The 25,351-nt window shown below is 41.5% G+C and overlaps 1 protein-coding gene across 1 annotated transcript; it reads right to left on the reverse strand.

Annotated features, from left to right (window-relative positions):
- Positions 1–7,788: 7,788 nt before the first annotated feature.
- Positions 7,789–9,285, reverse strand: LOC117523556 (vinculin). The gene is made up of 5 exons (XM_034185119.1): positions 8,820–9,285; positions 8,546–8,725; positions 8,288–8,460; positions 8,087–8,204; positions 7,789–7,984 (listed from the first exon to the last, which is right to left on the reverse strand). The coding sequence occupies exons 1-5, from the start codon at positions 8,949–8,951 to the stop codon at positions 7,799–7,801; spliced, it is 789 nt and encodes a 262-aa protein (XP_034041010.1). The 5' UTR covers positions 8,952–9,285; the 3' UTR covers positions 7,789–7,798.
- Between the last annotated feature and the right edge of the window lie 16,066 nt (positions 9,286–25,351).

The raw sequence follows: 25,351 nt of genomic DNA on the forward strand, positions 1-25,351 counted from the left end.
AAAATGTGTTTTTGAAAGTAAGTATATTAAGTCTTTAGCAGTATTTAAATACATGTATGTTTTAAACAATCAATGAAAGTATTCATGTTATTCTGTACATTTTTCTGCACTGACTCACCAGTATGTTGTTTACTAAAGTGGGGATAATCACATTCATTAAAGACTCATTCGCTTATTTCACATTCACAAGGTCAAGTTAAGCAGTGGATTAAAGAACTGCATTGAAATATTTATTTGAATAACACTTTTATTTCCTAAGGTCTGTGTATTTGTCTTCACTTTTGTGATAAGCGTATTTTCTGCAGCAAAAGGTTTTCTCAAACTTTTTTTTTAAGTACAAGTACCCTTATACGAGTTTGTAATTCATCAACCTTTGACCTGATTAAATTGGATAAACCGTTTAAAATCTTGTAAGGCAGCCAGAAAAACAAATACCACAGTTTATTCATTACATGTCCAGTAGGTGTAACATTGGGTATGTTTCTGTTTTACTGCACTGTTTTACTGAATTTCACCATAATTTATCTCTGTGTAAACTTTTGTACAATATGAAAAAGGTCCTGATATGGTACATTGTCATTTTGAAGCAAGCATTAAGATTTATACATGATTGTAGTTTTTCATTGTGTTAAATGCTTTTGTTTTACATTACTATTGGACTTGATTTCTCACTCACATGGTTTTCTGAAACACTCCTTGTTTGTAACATTTAAAATGGTTGTAACTTGTTTTCAGATTGGATAATCAGAAACATGCAAGTAAATTATTATTTTTTTTATTTTTCTTACACAGAGAAACACATGATCTCAGTCATGTTGCTGCTGTTGATGTTCTATATAAATGTCCTCTCTGGTTTTCGCTGTTGAGATTGACTGGGTGAGCTAATATCGGGCATTGTGTGCTACAAAATCTATGACTGTTGTCAACCTTCTAAGGTGGAGAATTTCTTGGCGGGTTATTGTGACATTTCTGTGTCAGTGTAAGTTATATTTGTTTAATACACATTAAGCTATGTACTTTTATTATTGAGTTTGTAATTCATATTCACAAAATTTTGTATCAGGCATACAGTGTGATTTTTAATGTTTTGAATAATGGTTTTTAGTGCTTATTTTGTCATTATGGTTGTTAAATACTGTATGAAATTTTAACAGTATACGAGGTCTGTCCGTAAAGTATAGGTCCTTTTTATTTTTTCAAAAACTATATGGATTTCATTCATATGTTTTTACGTCAGACATGCTTGAACCCTCGTGCGCATGCGTGAGTTTTTCCACACCTGTCGGTGACGTCATTCGCCTGTGAGCACTCCTTGTGGGAGGAGTCGTCCAGCCCCTCGTCGGAATTCCTTTGTCTGAGAAGTTGCTGAGAGACTGGCGCTTTGTTTGAACAAAATTTTTTTCTAAACCTGTGAGACACATCGAAGTGGACATGGTTCGAAAAATTAAGCTGGTTTTCAGTGAAAATTTTAACAGCTGATGAGAGATTTTGAGGTGATTCTGTCGCTTTAAGGACTTTTCACGGTGCGAGACGTCGCGCAGCGCTCTCAGGCAGCGTCATCAGCCTGTTTCAAGCTTAAAACCTCCACATTTCAGGCTCTTGATCCAGGACGTCGTGAGAGAACAGAAGTTTCAGAAGAAGTCGGTTTCAGCATTTTATCCGGATATTCCACTGTTAAAGGAGAATTTTTTAATGAAAGACGTGCGGGCGGATTGCAGCGTCGGCTCGCAGCCGCCGCGACGCTCCGTCACAGGAAAAACACCTCTGTTGGAAGCCTTAAGGACAAGTTGGAACATCTCCAGCTGATAAACAATTTCTCATATACTCGCTCCACTGAAAGCCATCAAAAGCCAACTGGATTTTAACAAATGGTTATCAACACGGAGGTGTTTTTCCTGTGCCGCTGCGCCGCGTCGGCTGCGTCCCGACGCGCGGACCCGTCCGCACGTCTTTCATTAAAAAAATCTCCTTTAACAGTGGAATATCCGGACTTCTTCTGAAACGTCTCTTCTCTCACGACGTCCTGGATCAATAGAGCCTGAAATGTGGAGGTTTTAAGCTTGAAACAGGCTGATGACGCCGCCTGAGAGCGCAGCGCGACGTCTCGCACCGTGAAAAGTCCTTAAAGCGACAGAATCACCTCAAAATCTCTCATCAGCTGTTAAAATTTTCACTGAAAACCAGCTTAATTTTTCGAACCATGTCCACTTCGATGTGTCTCACAGGTTTAGAAAAAATTTTGATGAAACAAAGCGCCAGTCTCTCAGCAACTTCTCAGACAAAGGAATTCCGACGAGGGGCTGGACGACTCCTCCCACAAGGAGTGCTCACAGGCGAATGACGTCACCGACAGGCGTGGAAAAACTCACGCATGCGCACGAGGGTTCAAGCATGTCTGACGTAAAAACATATGAATGAAATCCATATAGTTTTTGAAAAAAATAAAAAGGACCTATACTTTACGGACAGCCCTCGTACACATGCCATCACGTTTCATTTATTTTATTATAAATACCTAAAATAAAGAGTTGAAACCTCAACAGCTGTATTTCAAAATCAAGCCTTTATAAGTCATTGTCTCTTCATGTATTACTTTGTATAAATTGTCCACCATAACATTTGTTCTTCTAGTCAGGTTTATAATTATTTAGACAGTGACAAGTTTTGTCTTTTGTCTTTTTTTTTTTTTTGTCTGTGCTTTACCACAATGGAGATGAGATGAAACGGCCAAGATGTGCATCTAGTGTGGACCCTTAATTCAAAGGTTTTAACAAAAATATCACACTAACACAATTACAGCCATTTTTATACACAGTTCCTCCATTTTCAGAGATACTACATAATGGGACAAACTAACATAATTCTTAATATAAGGATGAAACAATTTTGCAGCCAGTTTTATTTTGACAAGTCAGAATACACAAACATTTCCAAGTCAGTGAATACGGTGTCTTTGAATCATTTATACCAAAAGTAGTGCACCGTGTGGTAAATCTGACTATAGTGTAGTATGAGATTCAATGTGAAATTGTTCATACGAAGAAAAAAAAATCGAAATTGAAAGTTAAGTTTTGATTTAGAACTTTTAGAAATACAACAATGTGTTTATTAAAAGTTGGCATTTTTTAATTTATGTATTTTTAAGTTTGAATATAACTGACTAAGACCTATAATTTTTTGGAATGTTTTTCATTCAAACCTTTTATCAAATTGTGTTCTTTTTCTTGCTTTGAGCCTGTGGTTGTAGTGACTGTGTAGCAGCTTGCTTTGCATTGTGTTGTGTTTTTGACTCCTCCCACTTGCTCCCCTTGGCGCATAAACTCACGATTTCTGTCATGGGAGCCGGATGCTCTGACCAGTTGGCTAAAAACTTGGGCTGTGACCTAAGTGGTCAGAGTAGCCATTGGCTGTTGGGGAATGAAGCCTACTGACTACCATATGCACAGCGACTCCTGCTGGCCTCCATCACTTGTGCAAGGAGACCAGTGAGGGAAGCCAACAAGAAAGATTAATTGCTTACAGGCTTCTGTGGCTGTGATTGTAGAAACTTTGCGACGTGCAACTTTTGCCTGAAGACATTAAATTTCAGCTACAGTTAGTCAGACGAACATGGCAGAATCAAGCCTCGATTTCATGTTTTGTGTCAAAATAGGGGTTTGTTTGGGAAATGAAAAATACCAAATTGTAAAATTCCATAACGAACACCATGTTCGAACATAAGGATGCTCATAAGTGTACATGGTATCAGAGCACCCTAGGCCAAAGATCGATGATCGATTTTGTGATTGTATCATCTGATTTGAGGCCGCATGTTCTGGACACTCGGGTGAAGAGAGGGGCAGAGCTGTCAACTGATCACTATCTGGTGGTGAGTTGGATTAGAGGATGGGGGAGGACTTTAGACAGACCTGGTAAGCCCAAACGGATAGTGCGGGTGAACTGGGAACATTTGGAGGAGTCCACTGTCCGACAGATCTTCAACTCACACCTCTGGCAGAGCTTCTCTAGCATCCCTGTGGAGGTTGGGGGCATTGAACCAGAATGGGCAATGTTCAAACTGAAGCTGCAGTGGGGAGCTGTGGCCTGAAGGTCTTAGGTGCCTCAAGGGGCGGCAACCATTGAACATCGTGGTGGACACCGGTGGTCAGCGAAGCTGTCTGACTGAAAAAGGAGTCCTTCCAGGATATGTTATCTCGGAGGACTCCAGAGGCAGTTGCAAGGTACCAACAGGCCCGAAGGGCGGCAGCCTCTGTTGTGGGGGAGGCAAAGCAGCGGGGTGTGGGGAGGAGTTTGGAGCAACCATGGAGAAGGACTTTCGGTCGGCACCAGGTGCTTCTGGCAGATTGTGAGGCACCTCAGGAGGGAAAAATGGGAGCATCCAAGCTGTCTACCGTAAGGATGGGACTCTATTGACCTCAACTGAGGATGTAATCCGGCACTGGAAGGAACACTTTGAGGACTCCTGCATCAGACCGGAGCGCCCTATAGTAGGGGCAGAGCTGGAAGCTGAGGAGGATTGTCATCAATTTCCCTGGTGGAAGTCACTGAGGTAGTCAAACACTTCGCAGTGGCAAAGCCCCGGGAGTTGATGAGATCCGTCCAGAAATGCTGAAGGCTCTGGGTGTGGAGGGATTGTCTTGGATGAGACACCTCTTCACAGTGCGTTGAGGTCTGGGACAGTGCCTAAGGAGTGGCAAACTGCGGTGGTGGTCCCCTATTTAAAAAGGGGGACCAGAGAGTGTGTGCCAGTACAAGGGCATCACACTACTCAGCCTCCCTGGTAAAGTCTACTCCAGGTGCTGGAAAGGAGGGTTCGGCCGATAGTCAAACCTCTGATTGAAGAGGAACAATGCAAGGTTCCGTCCTGGTCGAACAACCGACCAGCTCTTTACTCTCACAGGATCCTGGAGGGTGCCTGGGAGTATGCCCACCCAGTCTACATGTGTTTTGTGAACTTGGAGAAGCCGTATGATCTGGTACCCTGGGAGACACTGTGGGAGGTGCTGCGGGAGTATGGAGTGAGGGAGTCCCTTTTCAGGGCCATCCAATCTCTGTACTTGCAAAGCGAGAGCTGTGTTCGGGTGCTCGGCAGTAAGTCGGACTCTTTTCCGGTGGAGGTTGGCCTCCACCAGGGCTACGCCTTGTCACAAATCCTGTTTGTGATATCATGGACAGGATATCGAGGCGTAGTCAGAGGGAGGAGAGTTTCAGTTTGGTGTGGCTCCGGATCTCATCACTGCCTTGCAGATGAGGTGGTCTTGGTTGGCTTCATCGGCCGGTGACCTCCAACACTCACTGAATCGGTTCGCAGCCGAGTGTGAAGCAGCTGGGATGAGGATCAGCACCTCTAAATCTCAGGCCATGGTTCTCAACAGGAAACCGATGGATTGCCTACTCCGGGTAGGGAATACGACCTTGCCCCAGGTGAAGGAGTTCAAGTCCCTCGGGGTCTTGTTCATGAGTGAGGCGACGATGGAGCATGACATTGGCCGGAGAATTGGCCCAGCAGGGGCGGTATTGCATTCGCTCGACCGTACTGTTGTGACGAAAAGGGAGCTGACCCAAAAGGTGAAGCTCTCGATCTACTGGTCAGTCCTCATTCCTACTCTCACCTATGGTCATGAGGTTGGGTCATGACCAAAAGAACTAGATCGCAGGTGGAAGCGGCCGAAATAGGCTTCTTCAGGAGGGTTGCTGGTGTCTCTCTTAGAGATAGGGTGAGAAGTTCGGTCATCCGTGGGGAGCTCAGAGTAGAGTCACTGCTCCTTTGCGTTGAAAGGAGCCAGCTGATGTGGTTCGGGCATCTGGTAAGGATGCCTCCTGGACGGCTCCCTAGGGAGGTGTTCCAGGCACATCCATCTGGGAGAAGACCCCGGGGCAGACCCAGAACTAAGTGGAGAGATTATATCTCCACACTGGCCTGGGAACGCCTCAGGATCCCCCAGTCAGAGGTGGTCAACGTGGCACGGAAATGAGAAGTCTGGGGTCCCCTGCTGGAGCTGTTGCCCCCGCAACCTGAACCCGGAAAAGCGGTTGAAGATGAGTGATGAGAGTCAAATTTGAAGGAGTTCTGCACATGACAGAGTTCACTGTTATGATTTGTGTTTCAATAACATTTTAAGGTTTTGGGGTTTGTTTCTAGAATCTTCCCTGGTAGGGTTAGCAGATGGTTTTAATAGAAACTGGTTGTATGTTTGCTTTAGTGGTGGCGGTGAAGGTGACCAGAGCTCTGTTTGTCTGAGGTAGCTGCACAACAGGGGCCTTCAGCCTTCGGCTTTATGGTGGATGCTTTCTACGTTTTAGTGTATGTCGATAGAGCGTATTCAATAGGGATTTGTATTTTGTATATTTGCATTTTGGTAAAGTCTTCATGCAATGGGATTTTGGTAGAAATCATTCAGTGTCCATCTGAGGAACTCATGGATTAAAGCACTAAAGAGCAATTCTTGAGCATGATGACCCTTCAACAGTGAATTAAATGATCATGGTGCTCTGCTTCACATCTGTCAGAAATAACTTTTGACAAAAACAGCAAAACAGCTTTTGACTATGTGGTTGGAGAATGAAAAAAGCATTAAAACAAAAAAGAGCTGGAGCTAGGAGTTACAAAACAAAGGACTTGAACATTTTAAAACTGAAAATAGAATATTTCAGATTGAGTTTAATTATAGAAAGGGCATCTCCAGCACAAGAATGAATGGACACATATTGAAACAGTTCGATTTGATTTTACAGGTGATCCACACGTTCTCTAAAAATTTAATGAAAAAATCTAGACTTATTTATTTTTGTATGTTTGAATGCCTGATAGAGTCACGAAACTGGCCTGATACTGAATGTAAATTGATGTGGCAGTGTATTTTCACATGCAAATCCCAGAAGGCTGTCATTGCTTTAACACATGATGAAAGTAAAGCTCAATAAAATGGTGAAAACAGCAACATTAAAGGCTTGATTGCTGACAAATTCAGAACTTTTATTGGGGTTGGGGACTATCCATTGCGACCAGTTCATAATAATAAATCAGAGTGACATTCCCCTCATGACTTCCTAATGTCCTGAAAAGAAGAACGAAAACAGGCAGAAGATCCCCTAAGACTTGTATGATAATCCTTCTCGCCAAAAATTACACTATCTGCAATTTCTCCAATCACAGCCACAGAAGTATATCAGCGAGTTGTGTAGGTGTCTTGGTGGATTCCCTCAATAGTATACTTCTTGCATGGAGTTTTGAGAATTGCCTACTCCAGACAGATGTACCACAGAATACTATACTGCTTGTATTTCTTAATGATTCATGTTAGTGAAGTCCGAGACATGTTCAGTGACTTGGAAATGTTCATGTCCTTTCCCTGACTTGTCTAAAGAAAAATAGCGATAAAAGTGATTATTTAATCCCAATATTTATGTGAGGTTTCCAATTACTTATGACTTCCAAAATGAAGGGACTATGTATAAAAATGGCTGTAATTCCAAATGGGTGAATTTGATAGTCTTGTTCAAGCCCATTGAATTTAAGGATGAAGTCTACACTATACTACACTACAAGCACATGTGATCATTGCATTTCCAATCCATTGTGGTGATGCACAGAACTAAAAAGAAAAGAACACTCAACACAGCAACAACAAAAAAACATCCAAATTCTTATGGCTCTTGACTGCACCTCGAATGCAAAATGTTATAATATTCACGAAACAAAAATAAGTCACCTGCTTTTGGTTACACCTAATTCACTTTTATGACAGCATTTGAAAGATTTTTTTTGAAAGATTTTCAACGGTTATTTGTAGTTGTTTTACATATTGAATGGTGGGGCGAGACTGGGCGCTACAGGGTGAGATGAGGTCTTCCTCAAGCCCAGTTCATCTGTTTCTTGGTTAGATGTCTGCTGGGCTCTGTGGATCTGAAGGTTCCTCTTCCACTGGAAACATAAAGATGTTGCCTCAGCACCATCTGAGTCCGGCTCCGGCTGCTTCAAACCCTGGAATGAGAAATGCGCACATTTAAAGACTCGGGCCAGGAGACAGTCGACAGCTGACCCGAAAACACTGGGGATGTATTCCATGTGTGGTGTTAGATTTACTGTAATGCATGCTGTCTCTGCAGCATGAACCCCATGTAGGACCGTCTGGAGTAGATTTTGGGCATTTTTCACGAGGATCTCATCAGATGATTTGCATCCAGGTGTTACAGCTTTGACACTACATAACCAAAACAATTACATTCTAGTTTTAAATATTTATACTGGCAGAGCTTTGAAGCACAACTTCAAAACACATCTGACCTGGAGATGATGTTGAGCTGGTTGGTGATCATGAGAATCTGCTCAACTATACGAGACAGTTCAGCCGCACACGGCTTGTCCAGACAGTGGTCGGCAATAACTCGGATAAACTGAGTTACAGACTGGCAGTGTGAGAGCACCTCTTTGGCTGTGTTAACGAATGATTCTTTATTCTGGAAAAGACAAGTGATTGTTGTTAAACTTCAAGATCATCCAAGGCACTGTTGATACGGCCAGTCTGTATTTGGTGGCCATTACCAGTAATGGACCTTTCTTCTTCAAATACTGAGTCATGTAGTAAATCTTGTCAGCCATGCTCCTGGTCTCCTGGACAATTTTGTTATCCTTGGGATCCCAGCTGTCACTTTCTTGTTTTAGGAAAAGCGAGGTATAAGTGAGTGAAGTTGTGTCTTTGTATATTCTAGATCTGACACCATCCTGTAGAAAAGCAAGAATGTAATTTATTGTAAGAGCAAAAAATAACATAAGGATTCACAGAACTGCAGAATCCTCTCAGCTCTGAGATACCTACATCTTTTTCCAGACCGGATCCGAGCTTGTCCATAGACAGCATGTTCATGCCTACATCATCTACATGTGCCATTTTGTTTTTCTGCCACATTGTCACTGCCTTGTCAGAAGGAATCTTCACAGTTTCTAGCATTTAATTTGACTGGGTGTAAATCATCCTTCATGTCTTCTTGGTTCTTCCTGTAAGCCAGCTCTGATACGCTCCTTAGTTTGTTGGTGAATTCCGTCTTGCTTACGGATCTCTTCCATCACATAGTGAGCCTTTGCTGACCAACTGTGTATCTGCACATCCAGACTGAGGGTGTCACAAATGTAGCGAGTCTCTACCACTAGCTTAGCCCTGCTGATTATGTCTGAGATCTGAAATGCCAGGTGGTCATTGATAGACCTCAGACTGGAACGGGCACGTGGGTCTTGCATGTAGTTCAAACAGTTCTCAACAAGTTTGGTAGCAGATTTTACATTTTCAAAAAGTGCTTCTGATGCATTTTCGAATTTTTGCTCTACATCCTCTGTATGGTCCTTTCTGACATTTTCAGCAGCAAAAACGGCAACACTGATGACGTTTTTAAGCACAGCCTCGTAATCCTTATTTGCCTTGCTTAAATGACCTGACAGAACTCTCATTTTAATTAAAAGTTTTCTCCGAAGCAATTCCGATTTTGCAAGTTGCCATAGAGACAGTGCAACACTGTTGTCTTCTGCAGCCTGAAGGTAGGAGTCCGTCAGTGTTTTTAGTTCATCTTGGTATTCTATTAATTGCTTCGCCTTGTAAGCACTTTTGCAGATTAGACTTGTTAACCTCGCCGCCTCTTGCATTCGCAGGGAGTTTTCAGACAGGGCTGATAGCTGTTTTTGTGGGCTCACTTGGCTTACCGCTGATGATGTGCATAAAATCTTATCTACAGAATTTAACAAAATCTGAATGGACAGACTCCACAGAATACACGCCCCCTCCAGCTGATCAACCTGCCCCTCTGGTGAGGTGACAAACTCCAATAGATACCTCGTATTATTCTGGGCTTTGTTCAGCTTGCTGTGCAATGCAGCGACTCCTTCTTGGCTGTCACTTTGTGAAACTACATCAGACAACGTCAAAAGCTGAACCACATCTGCACATGAAGTCATTACTTCATAAAGCTGCTGTGTAGGATCAGCCACCATTAACAGTGGATTTCCTTGCAGGAAAGAATAAACAGCATGATACCAGTTTCCAGCCGCTGGCATGAGGACTTTCCGGATATTGGTAATAAGATCAGAAAACATTGCGCTGTGCTTGTAGATGCTCTCGGAGCTCATCCCTGAGCTCATTGCTGTCTCTTGAGCTGTGTGGACAAGCAGTGGAGTCAACGACACCAACTCTGCCCGAAAGTCATCCAGCGTCTGACAATCAACAGCATCAACGATGACTGTAGCTTCTTTTGCAGCTTGACAGTAGCAGTTTGACACTTCAAGAACACGAGTGCAAGTACGGTTGAGGACGGTCACATCCTTCCCTTTAGTCACAGTTAAAACACTGTATAAGAGGGGTAAAAGGTCAAATTCTAAAGGCTTTTGGCTCAGTTTGGGTTCATCTGAGACAGCTGGTAGCATTAAATTATCACTGACATATTTATGAGTCAGTTCTGCTTCTCTAGTTTCCCCTTCTGAATGTGCTTCTTCATGTTCAATTTGGGAATCTCTCTCCATGACCTCAAGAAGAGGAGAATTCATGCCTGTATCCACATGATCCAGGTTTAGGTCATCAGCGTGTTGAAGCAGTGGAAGAGATGGTGGGCTCGCTGGCTGACGTGTTTCTTCTCGTAACGGGCTAAGGAGATCAGGATGCTGTTGGCCATCCAGTCCTTCCCGAAGTACTTTAAAATGCTGAATGGCATTGGAAACACTGTTGGAAAATGAAGAATATGCTTCCACATTTAGACTAGAACCTGAAAGCATGTCTCTGACGGACCCAATTACTTTGACCTGAGATGACTGAACCTTCTTCAGTAGGACCAGGAGGCCATTCCTGTAGATGGGGTTATCACTCCTGTCCACATGCCTCTTCACTGAGTGAGACGCCAGAGTCATGTGACAAATAAACCTCGCCCCATGTTGGTTAAACAGCTCTACGCTCTGTTCTCTGTATGCAGCGTCACATCCATAGCGTTCATTGACCATCTCATTAATAGCCACACTGGTGAACTCCCTGACATCTACTGCATCACTGAAAACATCCAGTACCTGATTATTCTCCTCCTGCCATTTCTGACAAACCTCATGAAGCCTCTGAATAGCTGGCATCGGATGATCTCCCAGCTCCAGTGAAAGAGGTGCAACTCGAGCGCTGAGTCTTGTGAGACACACCCGAGAGTTCTCCACATTTTCCAGGATTTTTGCATCAACAGCCAAGGCTGAAATAAAATGAGCAACTTGGATTATTCTATCAATATCAGATATGAAATCCTCAAGTAGTGGTTGAACAAAGTTGAGGTCAGTCTGTGTGGAGGAATCTGCATCCAGGACTTTTGTTGTTACGCTGAAAAGTTGTTCAAATGTAGATGAGGCTGCAAGAAATGTGTCCAGTACTTGATAAAGAACAGAGATCATCAAGGGTTTGTCAAGTATTTGTATCTCCTGTGCTAACAAAATACAGATGTTCTCTAGGTGCTGCTTGGAATTATCTGGATCCTCTGAGATTTTTAGTGTCTTTTTTATGTCTGACCAGAACTCTAGGATGTGCCGACAGTGATGCACCACTCTTTGTTGAAACTCCCTGCGAGAAGAGTTTGCCACGGCCATACAGTAGAACACAACATCTCTCACTGTGCTGTCAAAGCCACTGTCTCTGATTGAGAAAGTAGAGGAACTTGCGAGTGCCTGCAAGAGATGGTTCCGCCGTCCAATGTAATACCCGCAAGGACCTGGTGAAGCTCTGTAGCATTGACTCTTGAGGGTAGCAGTAATGTCGCTCACAGTGCTCTGCACCTTGTCCAAAATGTATCTCTTGGCTGCTTGTGCCTCCTCACTCGCAGGATGTTTGATGGTTGTGCACATTGCCGTGTGCAGCATAGAGATACACCTCCGCAGGGTCTCCAGCGAATCCAGAAGTTGTTTTGTTTGCCTGGGATCCTGTAATGAATTGGCTCTGTCCACTGTCAGGCTGTTGAAGAGGAGGAGGGCTTTAGAAAATGCCTGGAATGATTTAAGGAGAGTCTTGATATCTGCAGAAGATCCCAAGTCTGAGAGGCACTGCAAGACTTGGTCTGCAGCGAGTAATATTTTCCTGACAGTAGCATTGTCTTCTGCTAACAGGACCTGGGGACACAGATAGATAAGGTCACCATACTACACAATCTTGACAGCAGTGATGTATTGTTCACAAACAGACATTTTTCAAAAGAATAATTGCAAAATAAAACAATGAACAACAACAACAACAAAATCAGACTGTTCTCTGACAAAGACAATTTTGGCTGCTTTCCTGTTTATTTACATTCTGATTTCAATGATACACTAAATCAGAGGAACCATTCGCTGTCAGATTCATCAGTGCGCTCACTCACCCAAATCACTGAAGCCCTGGTTTGTTCACTTTTGTATCAAACGGCAGCAGCCTTTTATGGAATATGATGAAAATAGGGAAGGTGATAGTCTAGTTGTTAACGTTGGGCTTGAGACCAGAGGATCCCCGGTTCAAACCCCAGCCTGCCCGGAAAATCAGTAAGGGCCCTTAATCCCCAAGTTGCTCCCGGTGTGTGTAGTGAGTGCTTTGCATGGCAGCACCCTGACATCAGTGTGTGAGTGTGTCTGTATGAATGGGTGAATGCGAGGCATCATTGTAAAGCACTTTGAGCATCTGATGCAGATGGAAAAGTGCTATATAAATGTAGTCAATTTAGCATGATAGAGTGATGAACTGAACTTACACTAGGATGTCCCTAGCAATGAGACATACATGAGTGGATGTATGATGAGTGGATACATCAAGAAAGTGAGCCAGTCTTAAAAATGAGACACTTTTGTCATCATTATTGAACAGGTTTTTTTTTTTTTTTTTTTGGTCATTTGAAAAGAAACCACTCAGAAACAGTTTTATTCTCTAAAACTATAAAGTAGATTGCACCTTCTATTATTATTCATGTATGTACTGATCATTCATACCGATGATGTTGATTATTGCAGTTACTGGCAGTCAGAAGAGTTTCAACCCCCCACCACCACCACCACGTTCCCAGTGCCCCCTTTCACATGGCAATGAAACAACTGAGTGCCCAATGGAGCCCAGTCATGCAATAAATTGTGATGATATGACCTGTGGGTGAGCTCTCTTTTCTCTCTTGTTGTCCTTGTTATTACTGTCTTCATCAGCATGTTTCACTGTTGAAGTCATTGTCATTGTCACAGTTTGTTTTGTGGTTGTTTTGTGTGGCATCCCTTTAATTTATTGGAGAATTAAAGGGTGCAGGAAATCACTGTTGCCATATGGTGACTCATACTAAAGTAATAAAGGGAACCTCAAAATGATCCAATATTAATAAAGGATGGAGAGTATTTCATCATATGTGATACACCATGGAGTTTTGCATGCTGGTGGGTTCTTGTTGTGCAATAAGTGCCTTTTTATATTTTTTACCCCATGCTTGTTAAACAGTCTGCCAGTGATTACAGTGTTTTGGCAGATCTACATATGTCCAATAGGTATAAATTTCAAATAATACATTTTAATAATTTTAAGGCATTCAGAGAGTGCATATCCCCACCAATGCCACATTTTGAATAAAGTGTTTCTGGATCAAAATCAAAATAAAATCCCTCATTTTATAGGACATTATCCATCTGCTGACTAAATTTCATCAACATCCAACTTTTTGAGTTAAATGTTGCTATGTGCCAAACAGTCTTCTGGCTCTCAGTTTCAGAATATATATTTGGATCACCTACAAAACTGAATCACGTCTTAACATTATCTATCTGCCCACCATATTTCATTAAAATTCATTCATTGCCTTTTTGAGTTATCGGGCAGTATGGTGGCCAAGCAAATGGTGCACTTGTTTAAAGAGAAAAAGCTTCCTGGTTCAAGGCCCCGCCCTGTTCTGCATGTAATGTGGAGTTGTCTCAGGAAGGACATCTGGCATAAAAGTTGTGCCAAATCAGCATGGAGATCAGCTGTGGCAACCCAATGTGAGAAGTAAAAAAAAAAATAAATAAATAAATAAATCTATACTTTTTGGAGTTTTCATGATAATAAGCAAACACTTATTAAAAAAATAACTTTGGTGCAGGTAAGAACAAAAATGTAATACCTACAATGATATATACAATTTTAAAAATAATAAATACTTTTCTGGGTAATTCAGCCAGTTACGCACGGCCATGATCCTTTCAGGAAGCTAATAAGAATCATGTCTTACAAATAGAATTACATAAAGTTTATGGACAAATATTCCCCAAAGATGGCAAAGTTATGTAAAATAACACAACCCTATTTACAGGTCTATAACAACAATTTGTTTACATGCCTGCCTGTTAAAATAGAAAGACACCACTGTTCAGCACAGGGGATGTTTGTCTCTGCTCGGACTCTGCATCAAGAGTCCAGATATAAACATCTGTTATATATATATATATATATTACAGAAGGGAATACTGAGCTGTTTCAGGAATAAATATTGCTTCCAGAAGGAGAATTTTTATATGTGCAGTCAGAATTTGTGGCCTTGGGGATGTCTAACTTGGAACAATAACCGTACAGAACAGTAAAACATAGATTCTTGTCCTTTCCCTCATTTAGAAATGAAAACTGTAGTCCTCGATCATGAATTATTCACATTACTGAAGCTTTTAACTAGTATGATAATATACACGAGGTTTCAGCAGTCATGAGGAAAAAAAGTCAGTTCCTGTATAAAATAAAGGATGATTTAAGAAGTTATTTCTGGAACAGTATGACATTGGCTCAAAGATGATGATAGATCCCACAGAACACATACATCTGGGCCTCATCTGGATCACTTTTGGCCCTTATGACTCAGTTACAGAACTGGCAAGTGTTCTGTGGCCAGACATGGTCCAAGTGTAATGAGCCGGGCTCGTATATGTGCTGATGTGGACCATCTAAGGTGGACCTGTGGCTAAATGCAGTGAGTCAGTGCTTAAGGCCCAAAAAGAGAACTGCAGATTTAGGCCAAACATTTGTTGTTATCTGGGATAGTTGAGATAAATCAGGTATAAAGTTTTCGTGGTATTCCATTTAAGGAAAAACATTTTTTTTAAATCAGAATTCTGACTCAGATGTGGAAGATGAAACCATTTGGAGCTGGGCTTTAAATCGTTCTCCGTTTGGAGCAGCCATTCTGCTCTGGAGATGTAAAACACTTGTAGCCAGTTTTTTTCCCATAAATATGAAAAATCATACTGTACTTTGACCACTCCCAGCAAAACATTTTGGGTGGCGGTGATGAGCTCCTCTTTGTGCTCAGCCAAACCGGGCTGGATGTTGAGTTTCTGAGCAGCCAGCAGCACGTGTTTTCCAGACACAGTGACTGACTCCAACAGGGACGACATCTCCGTCTGCAACAGCTCATCTTCCGCCTCATTTACGTGCCTAGAAGAAAAGAGTCCAGATATTAATATTGCACAAACATGCATACAGCATTAAGGTGTTTTATGTACAGTATACGACCTAAGTAGATCCTTGTCATTTCATTGGTGGATTGTATGTTACATGGCATTGATTATTCATTCCATTTTATAGGGGGAAAAACATTCATTGTATGATTTACATGATTTTTTTTGTGCAGTTTGGTTCCACTTACCATTCATTTTATTCGGTTGTGGAAGATATAATTGGAACTGATTTTCTGTAGATCACAGGGTTGAACACTTTTTGATGCCATTTTCATGTATGCCATGCCACGTGTGCTCTTGACCTTGGGTGCTGCCTATGATGCATTGAAACTCTAAACTGGTTTGTTGCTCATCCAGCCCCTCTTTGTAACTCCACCGTTTAAAAAAGGGTCTCAATCTGAAGCACATTTACTGACTGTGAGGCAGCAGTGACCAAACCATTGATTTCTTAAGTGGAACATCAGGAATTGATCAGCTGAGAGCTCCTACATCATCTTTGGTTAATAGTCCTTCAACCCATGTTGATAGAGTGCTCTTTTTAAGGTGGATAATGTCACATTTCTATCTGATGCCTCCATTTCATTCATCAATTCCTTAGCTCTGATCCTGGAAGCATTGGCTTAATTCTCTAAATTTCCTCTCCTGCTCTTAAATGCAAATAGCCTCTAGTTCAACATGAAAGTCAGCATTACAAATGGAGAGGTGGGCATGAACTGTCTGTTGTGTTGCACTGTGCGTTGCATTGTTCCAGGTGTAAGACTGTAAGCCAATGTACATGTGTAGTTGTGGTCCCATCTGTGGCATTTTATGTCATAATTGGATGTGTTAAATTGTTGAACAAGTTTTTAAAAAAATCACAACATCACAACATTAATATTATGGATACTTCTTCAATGGTATATTTATACTCATTGCTCTTCATATTACCCCTACCACACCATTTAATATGCAATATGCTGTGGACATGAACGAGCGAAGCTCTTCAGCATCTCACCATGTCATTTAGGTTCTTCAGACTTTTTTTGAGTAAATGCTTCAGGGGAGCATTAGCATGGCTAAAACCTTTCAGCTTCTTGGGGAGCTCCAGTCATCATCTATCTCAGGGCCAGATATCTGAAGCTTTTGTACAACAATCATTTCCACATAAATTCAGCATTATTTCATCATAAAAGATGGAGGAATCGATCAGAGCGCCAAAGCTACATGGGCTGCTAGCTGATGCGCTAACTGTGCGTCAGTCATTTCAAAGCATCACCGAGTATAGCCTCATTTCTGCTTCAAACAGCCTTGTTTCTGCTTAAAACTGACTTTTGAATGATTTACGAGGTTTACCTTGACATCTGATGATTAATAATCCCATTAATTCATTTGATCGCTTTGGGTGAAGAGACTCCATCTCAGAGGAGCTGCTGAGCTCCAAAATGACGTATGCACAGTGGAGGCAGAATGGACCGATTTTTAGGGGTGGACCATTTAGTCTGTGACACCGGCCACTTATATTTCAAAGTAACCTACGAGGTCTACTAGAAAAGAAACCGACAGTTTTATAAAAAAAAAAACTATATGGATCCGAATCACATGCGATTACACCAGACATGCTTGAACCCTCGTGCGCATGCGTGAGTTTTTTCATGCATGTCGGTGACGTCATTCGCCTGTGGGCAGGCTTTGAGTGAGCACTGGTCCAGCCCTCTCGGCTGAAATCCTTTGTCTGAGACGCTGCTGGAGACGGCGCGCGTTGCTTTATCAAAATTTTTCAGGGCCTGTGAGGGATATCCGAGTGGACACTATTCGAGAAATTCTGCTGGTTTTCGGTGAAAAGTTTAATGGCTGATGAGAGGTTGTGGAGTTTCTTTCGCTTTAAGGACAGCTCACAAAGCGGATCGGCGCGGCGCGGTCAGAGGTGGCGTCCGTCTGGCTGTTTCGACCTGAAAACTTCCTAATTTAAGGCTCTGTTCACCCAGGACGTCGTCAGAGAACAGAGAAGTATCAGAAGAAGTCGGCATGAGGAGTTTATGCGGACATTCCACTGTTAAAGGAGATTTTGTAATGAAAGAACGTGCGGGCAAATTTGCCGAGTTGGTTCCGTGACAACGCCGCAAATCCGTCTGCGCCGCAACAGGAAAAACACTTCCGTGTTGAAAACCATTTGTAAAATTCAGGCGGCTTTTGATGGCTTTCAACAAGTGAGTATCGGAGAAATTGTTTAACAGCTGGACATGTTCCAACTTGTCCGTTAAGGTTTCCAACGGAGGTGTTTTTGCTGTCGCGACCCCCCGCGGTCAGGTCCGGCCCGACATGCGAATCTGCCCGCACGTTCTTTCATTACAAAATCTCCTTTAACAGTGGAATGTCCGCATAAATTCCTCATGCCGACTTCTGAAACTTCTCTGTTCTCTGACGATGACCTGGGTGAACAGAGCCTGAAATGTGGAAGTTTTCAGCTTGAAACAGTGAGACAACACTGCCTCGGAGCGCAGATCGCCATCAGGCGCCGTGGGCCGTCCTTAAAGCGACACTTACAGACTAAAATCTCTCATCAGCCATTAAAAGTTTTACCGAAAACCAGCTGAATTTATCGAATGGTGTCCACTCAGTTGTGCCTTACAGTTTTTGAAAAAATTTGTATCAAACAAAGTAGCAGTCTCTGAGCCATTCCTAAACAATGAAAAAATCGACGAGAGGGTAGGCCACTCCTCACTCAAAGACTGCCCACAGGTGAATGACGTAACCGACAGGCGTGAAAAAACTCTTGCATGCCCACGAGGGTTCAAGCATGTCTGATGTAATCACACGTGATTCAAATCCATATGGTTTTTGAAAAAAATAATAAGGTCGGATACTTTTCTAACAGACCTCGTATATGTTAAAAATGCTGCATTGTCATCTATGGTCACAAGATAGCGCCATCTACATGTGTGACAAGCTGTTCCGGTATTCTGATCTGAATGACCTCCTGTCTGTTCCACGCTTTGGAGCACAAGGTGGCAGTAATACACCATTAAGCTGGATGACAGCTGCTATAAAAGAAGAAAACGGAGAAGAAAATTAGAATGAGGAGCACATGCTGAGCATGAGTGAAATTAATAAATCATGCACTCAACCTGAAAAATTGTGCTGTTGTATAAACATAGGGAATAACTTTTATACTACCTGGCATTCCACTTGTGAGACAGCCAAAACCTGCAGTAAGAATGGCTAGGCTAAGGTAAGGCTAACTATATATATATATATATATATATATATATATTTTTTTTTTTTTTTTAATGTAGAATTAAGAACTTTCTTTATGTTTAGTGAGGGCAGCTGGTCTTCTCTGTGTCAGCCTGATCCCGTCAGATCTCAGAAGCTAAACAGTGCGGCATCTGGTTAGTACTTGGATGGGAGATCTCTTTGGAACACCAGCGGCTGTGTGTGTTCTCCAGGTAACACTGGAGTTGTGTCAGGAAGGGCATCCAGTGTAAAACTTGTGCCAATTACCAATGAGGATCTGGCTATATCCTCTGTGGCGACCCCAAACAAAACAGGAGCAGCCGAATGGACAACAACATTTACGTTTAGTGAGGCAAACATGCATGCATTTAGCTCTACTTTTGTGTCATTGTCTGTTCAGTGGCAACAAGAAGCAGGTTACTCTTGAGTTCTTTTTGCCTCATACAGTAACATTAATTAGCTTGTTCGCGTCTGCTCACTAACATGCATTTTATATATATATAAGTATATGTATGCATTGTAAATAGCTAATATGCGAGTCAAATTCATTTTGCTCCTTGTTGCATGAAGCAATACCACCACATTTCAAAAATAAATGTGACTTATAGACTGATACAAATGATGTATATTTTTTCCTCCTCGTGAAAAATTAAGATATGGTCTTCAAAGTACTCAAGTTTCCAAACCCTCCAAAGGTAAAATGTGCAATATGCGCTTGCTCTTTCCACAAAATTAACACATTATCTCAAATAAATTGTTTTGTAAAATTTTTTTAAAGACTTGTGCATCACTCACGCATGTGGTAACAGTGCACAGGATAAATGTATGAATATATCTTCTCAAAGGATAGGAGCAGTATATACTGTACCCACCTACCAATGCACAAAGACCGTACCTCGAGGCCACTGCAGCCATGTTCTGAGTAGCTTCAGCCACCGCCTGTGCCGCATCCTCCAGCCAGCTGAACTGTTGTGGGTCCTCTGTGTCATCACACAGTAGCACCAAGTGGCATAAATGAGCCGCGATAGGTGCGACCACCTGCTCCACCGCTAAAGTCTTTATCAGCCCATAATCCAATAGTGAGGACATCTTTAGGCAGTTAAAGTGAGGATCTGCCTTCATAAGTACTCGTTCTGCACTAAGTGCAGGACCTGAATGCGTCTATTAATAATTAATTGTTCTCTGCAGAAAAGCTGGTGCTTCAGTGTTTGATTGCAACTGGTGTCAGCTGACCAGCCACACAGAACTTCACCTGTATAGAGCTAGTAAAGCCTCAGTTTGTAGTTACGCCGGAAAAAGACCTTGTTTTTTCACAGTTGTCTGTTATCGTGATTAATCATGCTCAAACATGGTTTATAAAATTTAGTGACTAGCCTGGTCTAGAACAGGTGTATTAAACTCTGTGGCAGATCAGGAGGAATTTGGTGAAGCTAGAAAATATTGATAGAACGTTTTTAAAAATAAAACATAGCCAAATAGGATGGTTTGGGCCTTCATGAAGGTATGTACTCTAATGAATGATTGCCCATCTAGTATTCCATGCAGGGATACGGTACTGTAAGCAGAAAATACATAGTTAGGGCTGTATGAATTAAAATCAGTATTTGGCTGTTGAGAATATTTGTGATGTTTTAGCTGCTGATCCCATCCTGTAAGAATACAATGAATTTGATATATATATATATATATATATATATATAAACATTATTTTGAGGGCAATTGCATGCAAATAGGGTGAAGGCTGTAGGAATTCCAGCACTTTGTGTGTGCAGTCCCCAATTTTTATGGTACCTCAGACCTGACTTTGAGTTAAGTCCGACACAATCTATGTTCTGAGTTCTGCAGAATATTTTTGGATATGGAGTTCTGTTTTTCCTGTCTCTGTAGACTCAAGTGCAAAGCAGCCAGCAGAGAGCACTGCATACCTTACCAATAAGTAAACCAGCATCCACAATGTAGTTACTTGGGCAAAAATAAATAAATAAAAATAAATAATTAAAATCTCCAACAACCTGAAATGTCACACTAAAATTTATCAACAGATAAATATACAGCTCCAACATGATTTTACACATCAAACAGACAGCACACTATAATGGAAATTATATTCAGTGACAGTAGTATCGTCAGAACAAAATCCTCAGTGACGGTGTGGTTAAAGGTGGCAAAACAAAAACAAAAAAAACAAAACAAAATAGGACCATCACAGTAAAATTTGACCAAAAACATCAAGTGTTGGTATTTCTGCATATGAGTTTAACATGGACTTAACATGTGCAGAAGGAAGATGTGAAAGTGTACCATGTATATATATATATGTCATCACGCCAGTGGAATAATTGGTGAAAAAAGTATATGGTTAACAAATTATTTGTACAGCATAACAGACAGCCAATCAACCACAGTGAATCATGAAGTGTCTGAACACTTAAGTTTTATATTGAAGGTAAACCTAGAAAGTTTAGTCTTCAGCAACTGGACTTCTTGTTAGTCTTCGAAGACACTTTGCCACTCATCCAAGTAACGTGTTCAGTTAAAAAATAAGTGAATGAGAAAGTGTGTCCAAACCTTTGACATATATATATATATATATATATATATATATATATATATATATATATATATATATATATATATATATATACACACACACACACACACACCTGGCTGACTGAGAACCTTCATCTTCATGGTAAACACATTCAAATATAGTTTGTGATCTTTGACAATGCACATTTAAATCGGCTGTTGTCTACTTTGAGATGACTAAACAGTCATGCAAATGCAATCAATTTAGTCAGGAACTGCATAATGTGCTTTGCAAAATGCTTTCTAAACATTTACAGGGAACACAAGGTCTTGGAGCCTATATTTTGTTTCCTCCATGTCATTTTGTGATGAAACTCTTCAATTGTATAATACTGTGATGATGCTTTCCTATTTCTGAGGTTTGATATTGAATTTCCTTCCCAGGACACTGCAAAGTTTCTTTCACGATTAAGCTCAGCAGGAACAGGTACACTCTGCTGGAGCTCAGTGAGGGGTCGGGGATCTTCAGAGAACTGACATTCCTGCATGTTGACTTAAAATGAACTTTTCTCCTGAGCACCAAAGAACTCGTTCCTATATTGTGACTTAGTGTTCCCACCTATTTTTAGGGCTCATGCCATCGCCCCCCCCCCTGAAAATGGCTGTGAGTAGACTCCCATCGTGACTTTTATCTAGCCACAGAGACTAATCTCGTATGTCAATGACTAATGACACTGTTGTAAAATTAAACATGTTCTTCTTAGGTGGTGTCTGGAAAACTTTGGAAATACATCATCATCAGATCATTACCTGTAGTGAATCATTGCTCATGGAATGGAAGTTGGACAGACTGGTCATTGTCAGCAACATAACTGAGCAAAAATTTTCTTGCAAAAGCAGCTCCAGATAATTAGCACTTTTAAAGTATTTTCTAATTACAGCAGTTGTTAAGTTTGATGATTAAAATCAGAATGTGTTGCTAAATGTGCTTCCATCAATTAAACACAACTGGATTAAAAGCCAAACCACAACAAATGGAATTCTTATAGAACATCGCCAAGCCTGAAATGTACAGTGCTATGCAAAAGCAGTGAAATTCTGGAAAAAACAAACAAAAAAAAAAAAACAAATGTTACAGAAATTTTTGCCTGTTATGAAAAATAACAGCTTTTCAACTGTATAAACCCTGATTATTTTGTAGGTTTATAGTCCAATTAATGCATGATTCCACAAAGACAACAAAGGAATAATCAATATGATGTTCTTGCAAAATTTTGGGATTGTTCTTTCAAAAGAAGTCTGATTCAAAAATAAAATACTAAGGCAGGCAAGATATTTATTTTGTTGGGTCTTTAGTATTGTGCATTTAGCTTGCTTGCCTCAAGCACTCCAGTTCAAGCACACCTGTGTCCCATTCTCCATGCACATCTGGAGATGCGTCAAGAAGCTCATCTGATTTGGCATGTATGCCAAATCAGCATGTGGATCAATAACCAGATCAACTGTGTTGAACACAAACAAAAAAGGAGAAGTAAAAAAAAAAATTATTATATACACCTATGAGTTTTGCACAGTACTGTGAATGTTGATTTACAGAATCCCCTAAAGTTGTTGTCACACTATGACGGATGGACTAAACTGATTAGTAATGGCTTGAAATAATTTGTCCAGTGGCAAAATCGTGTAATCCGTCAGTCTCTGGTGGATTTGGGGCTCTGATGGATGAAGTCTCATTTCCACTGGAAACATAAAGAGTTGCATTCAGCAGAACAGTCTTCCTGATTTCAAGACATTAATGTGCTCTGGGGGAAGCTGGATTTGAGTGGGATTCACAGAGATCTGAAAGCAAAAGTGGTTAGAATTCAGCTTGCTCAGGGATCATGATGTCATACTTCCTCACTACATTCGTGCACTGACAGCATCTTCTCAAGGTGCGGGTGTTCTGTGCAGTTGCAGCAGCAAAGACATCAAACAACCTTCTTCCTCTGCAGCGCCTTCTCGGCAAGAGAATCTGCTGCTATGATATCCAGATAAAAATGCACTTAACTCTGAGCTGTGTTGCTGCACCGGGAACTGTTCTCCCTCCCCTTGTGCTGAGTTCACAACTCAAGTCAGAGCTTTGGCCAATCAGAAGCCCAATCTGAAGCATTGGATAGCCACAGGATATGAACACATGAGTATTCTAATAGTCAAAAACAAGTACAGGACAAAACTGCAGCTACCAGGAAAGCTCTCCTGCTGATGTCCGCTCAAAGTTTTGAACATGCACAAACCTTTTTGATGGACTCAGTAAACATCAGTTGACAAGGAAGGCAATTAGTGTATGGGAAAAGGAATTTTGCCGGACAAAAACTAAGGCCCCCTTTACACAGGACAGTGGCAGTTGTGAGTCTGTTAAAATGCACCAGATCCACAGAGGTGACACAAAAACATATTTCTGTGTAATTGCTTTAGCGGCCCTGGTGTGGTGTTGTTGTCTCACGTGGAGTTTGTGTGCAACAGATGACATCACATTTCCAGAGATCTGCCACTTTTTTTTGACATATATGCTGCATTTTGAACGGTTTGATGTCATATTTCCTTACTATGTGTGCGCACTCAGAAAGTGGGGGGGAGCAGATAAAATAAGCTAAATATTAAATGGTTAATTTTTAATGCTCATCAGTTTGGATTTATCTTGGGTGGGTGCGTGCATGTGTTTCGCTATCATTCACGGGCAGCATCAGCTAAATCTGCAGAAAAATTATATCACTGAATAATTATCACCTTTCACTGGACTTTCTATGGCTGCGCGATGTCCCACTGCGTGGGAAGTCCTTAAAGCGACAGTATCACCTCAAAATCTCTCATCAGCCGTTAAAATTTTCACCGAAAACCAGCTTAATTTTTCGAACTGTGTCCACTTCGATGTGCCTCACAGGTTTAGAAAAAATTTTGATCAAACAAAGCGCCAGTCTCTCAGAAACTTCTCAGACAAATGAATTCCGACGAGGGGCTGGACGACTCCTCCCACAAGGAGTGCTCACAGGCGAATGACGTCACCGACAGGCGTGGAAAAACTCACGCATGCGCACGAGGGTTCAAGCATGTCTGACGTAAAAACATCAATGAAATCCATATAGTTTTTGAAAAAAAATAAAAAGGACCTATACTTTGACAGCCCTCGTATGCCCACTTCTGCTGAATTGACACCAGAGCTTTCAGAAGCACAGAATGACCCATCAGCCGCAGGAAAAGTAGAAGACAAATCTCGTCATCTGATCTCTCAGATTTGAACATGCCCAAAACTTTCCAACAAACTCGGCGGACATCAGCTACAAGGAACTCATTTTGAACTTTATAAGTGTTTTATAAAATAAACTTTATTCATAAAAATCACGGCACACAGTCCCAATCATTGCGCCCGTTGGCTATGATATTGAAATGATATTGCTCTTTTTTTCCTGAGTTCACGTCTAAACTCATGTCACTCTGGTCATGCCTCAGTGGGCAATCTTTGCACACCCGTCAGGCAGTCATGGGGTGGTCTGTGAGGTGTTCTTGTGTGGCCTGTGTGCTATTTGTGTGTCTTCCGGGCTTGGCGACTCTCCTTCAGAAATCAGGTGCAGCTTCATACTTTACAGCAACCATTGCAATCATGGCGAATACCAAGTGGACCATGTGAGGTCCTGGCAGCAGCTGAGCGCCTTCAACACAATTTTTTGACCACACAGGGACCACTGGGAAGACCCCGCCCCTGTGTAAAGTGAGTTTAACACAAATGGATCTCCAAAATCCATATCAGTTTCTCAAAAGTTTCCTTGATCCGTCGTGGTGTGACAGGCACTTAAATTTTACTCACATCAAATAAAGGAAACATTGCAAAAGGAGCGTTAACAGAGAGGTGTTGATGACGCCGTGCAGAGGCTGGTCCGAATGACCTCATGCTGTGCTCATCCTCAGCCATCAGTGGGACTAAACCATCACTGCTGGACCACGTGACAAGAGAGGGTCATAATCCTTGTGTGTGGATGCAGAACGAATACTATGCTCCATCGTGTTACCTCAGAGGGAGGGCCAGATGTGTTGAACAGATATTCAGGAAATAACACAGAAGAGATACAATCTTTCACCCCCTCAGAAGAACTAAATACACAAATGGCTCTGATCACATATTATACAAAACATATCTTTGGCATA

Source organism: Thalassophryne amazonica, chromosome 13, assembly GCF_902500255.1.
Source record: "Thalassophryne amazonica chromosome 13, fThaAma1.1, whole genome shotgun sequence".
Lineage (NCBI taxonomy): Eukaryota > Metazoa > Chordata > Actinopteri > Batrachoidiformes > Batrachoididae > Thalassophryne > Thalassophryne amazonica.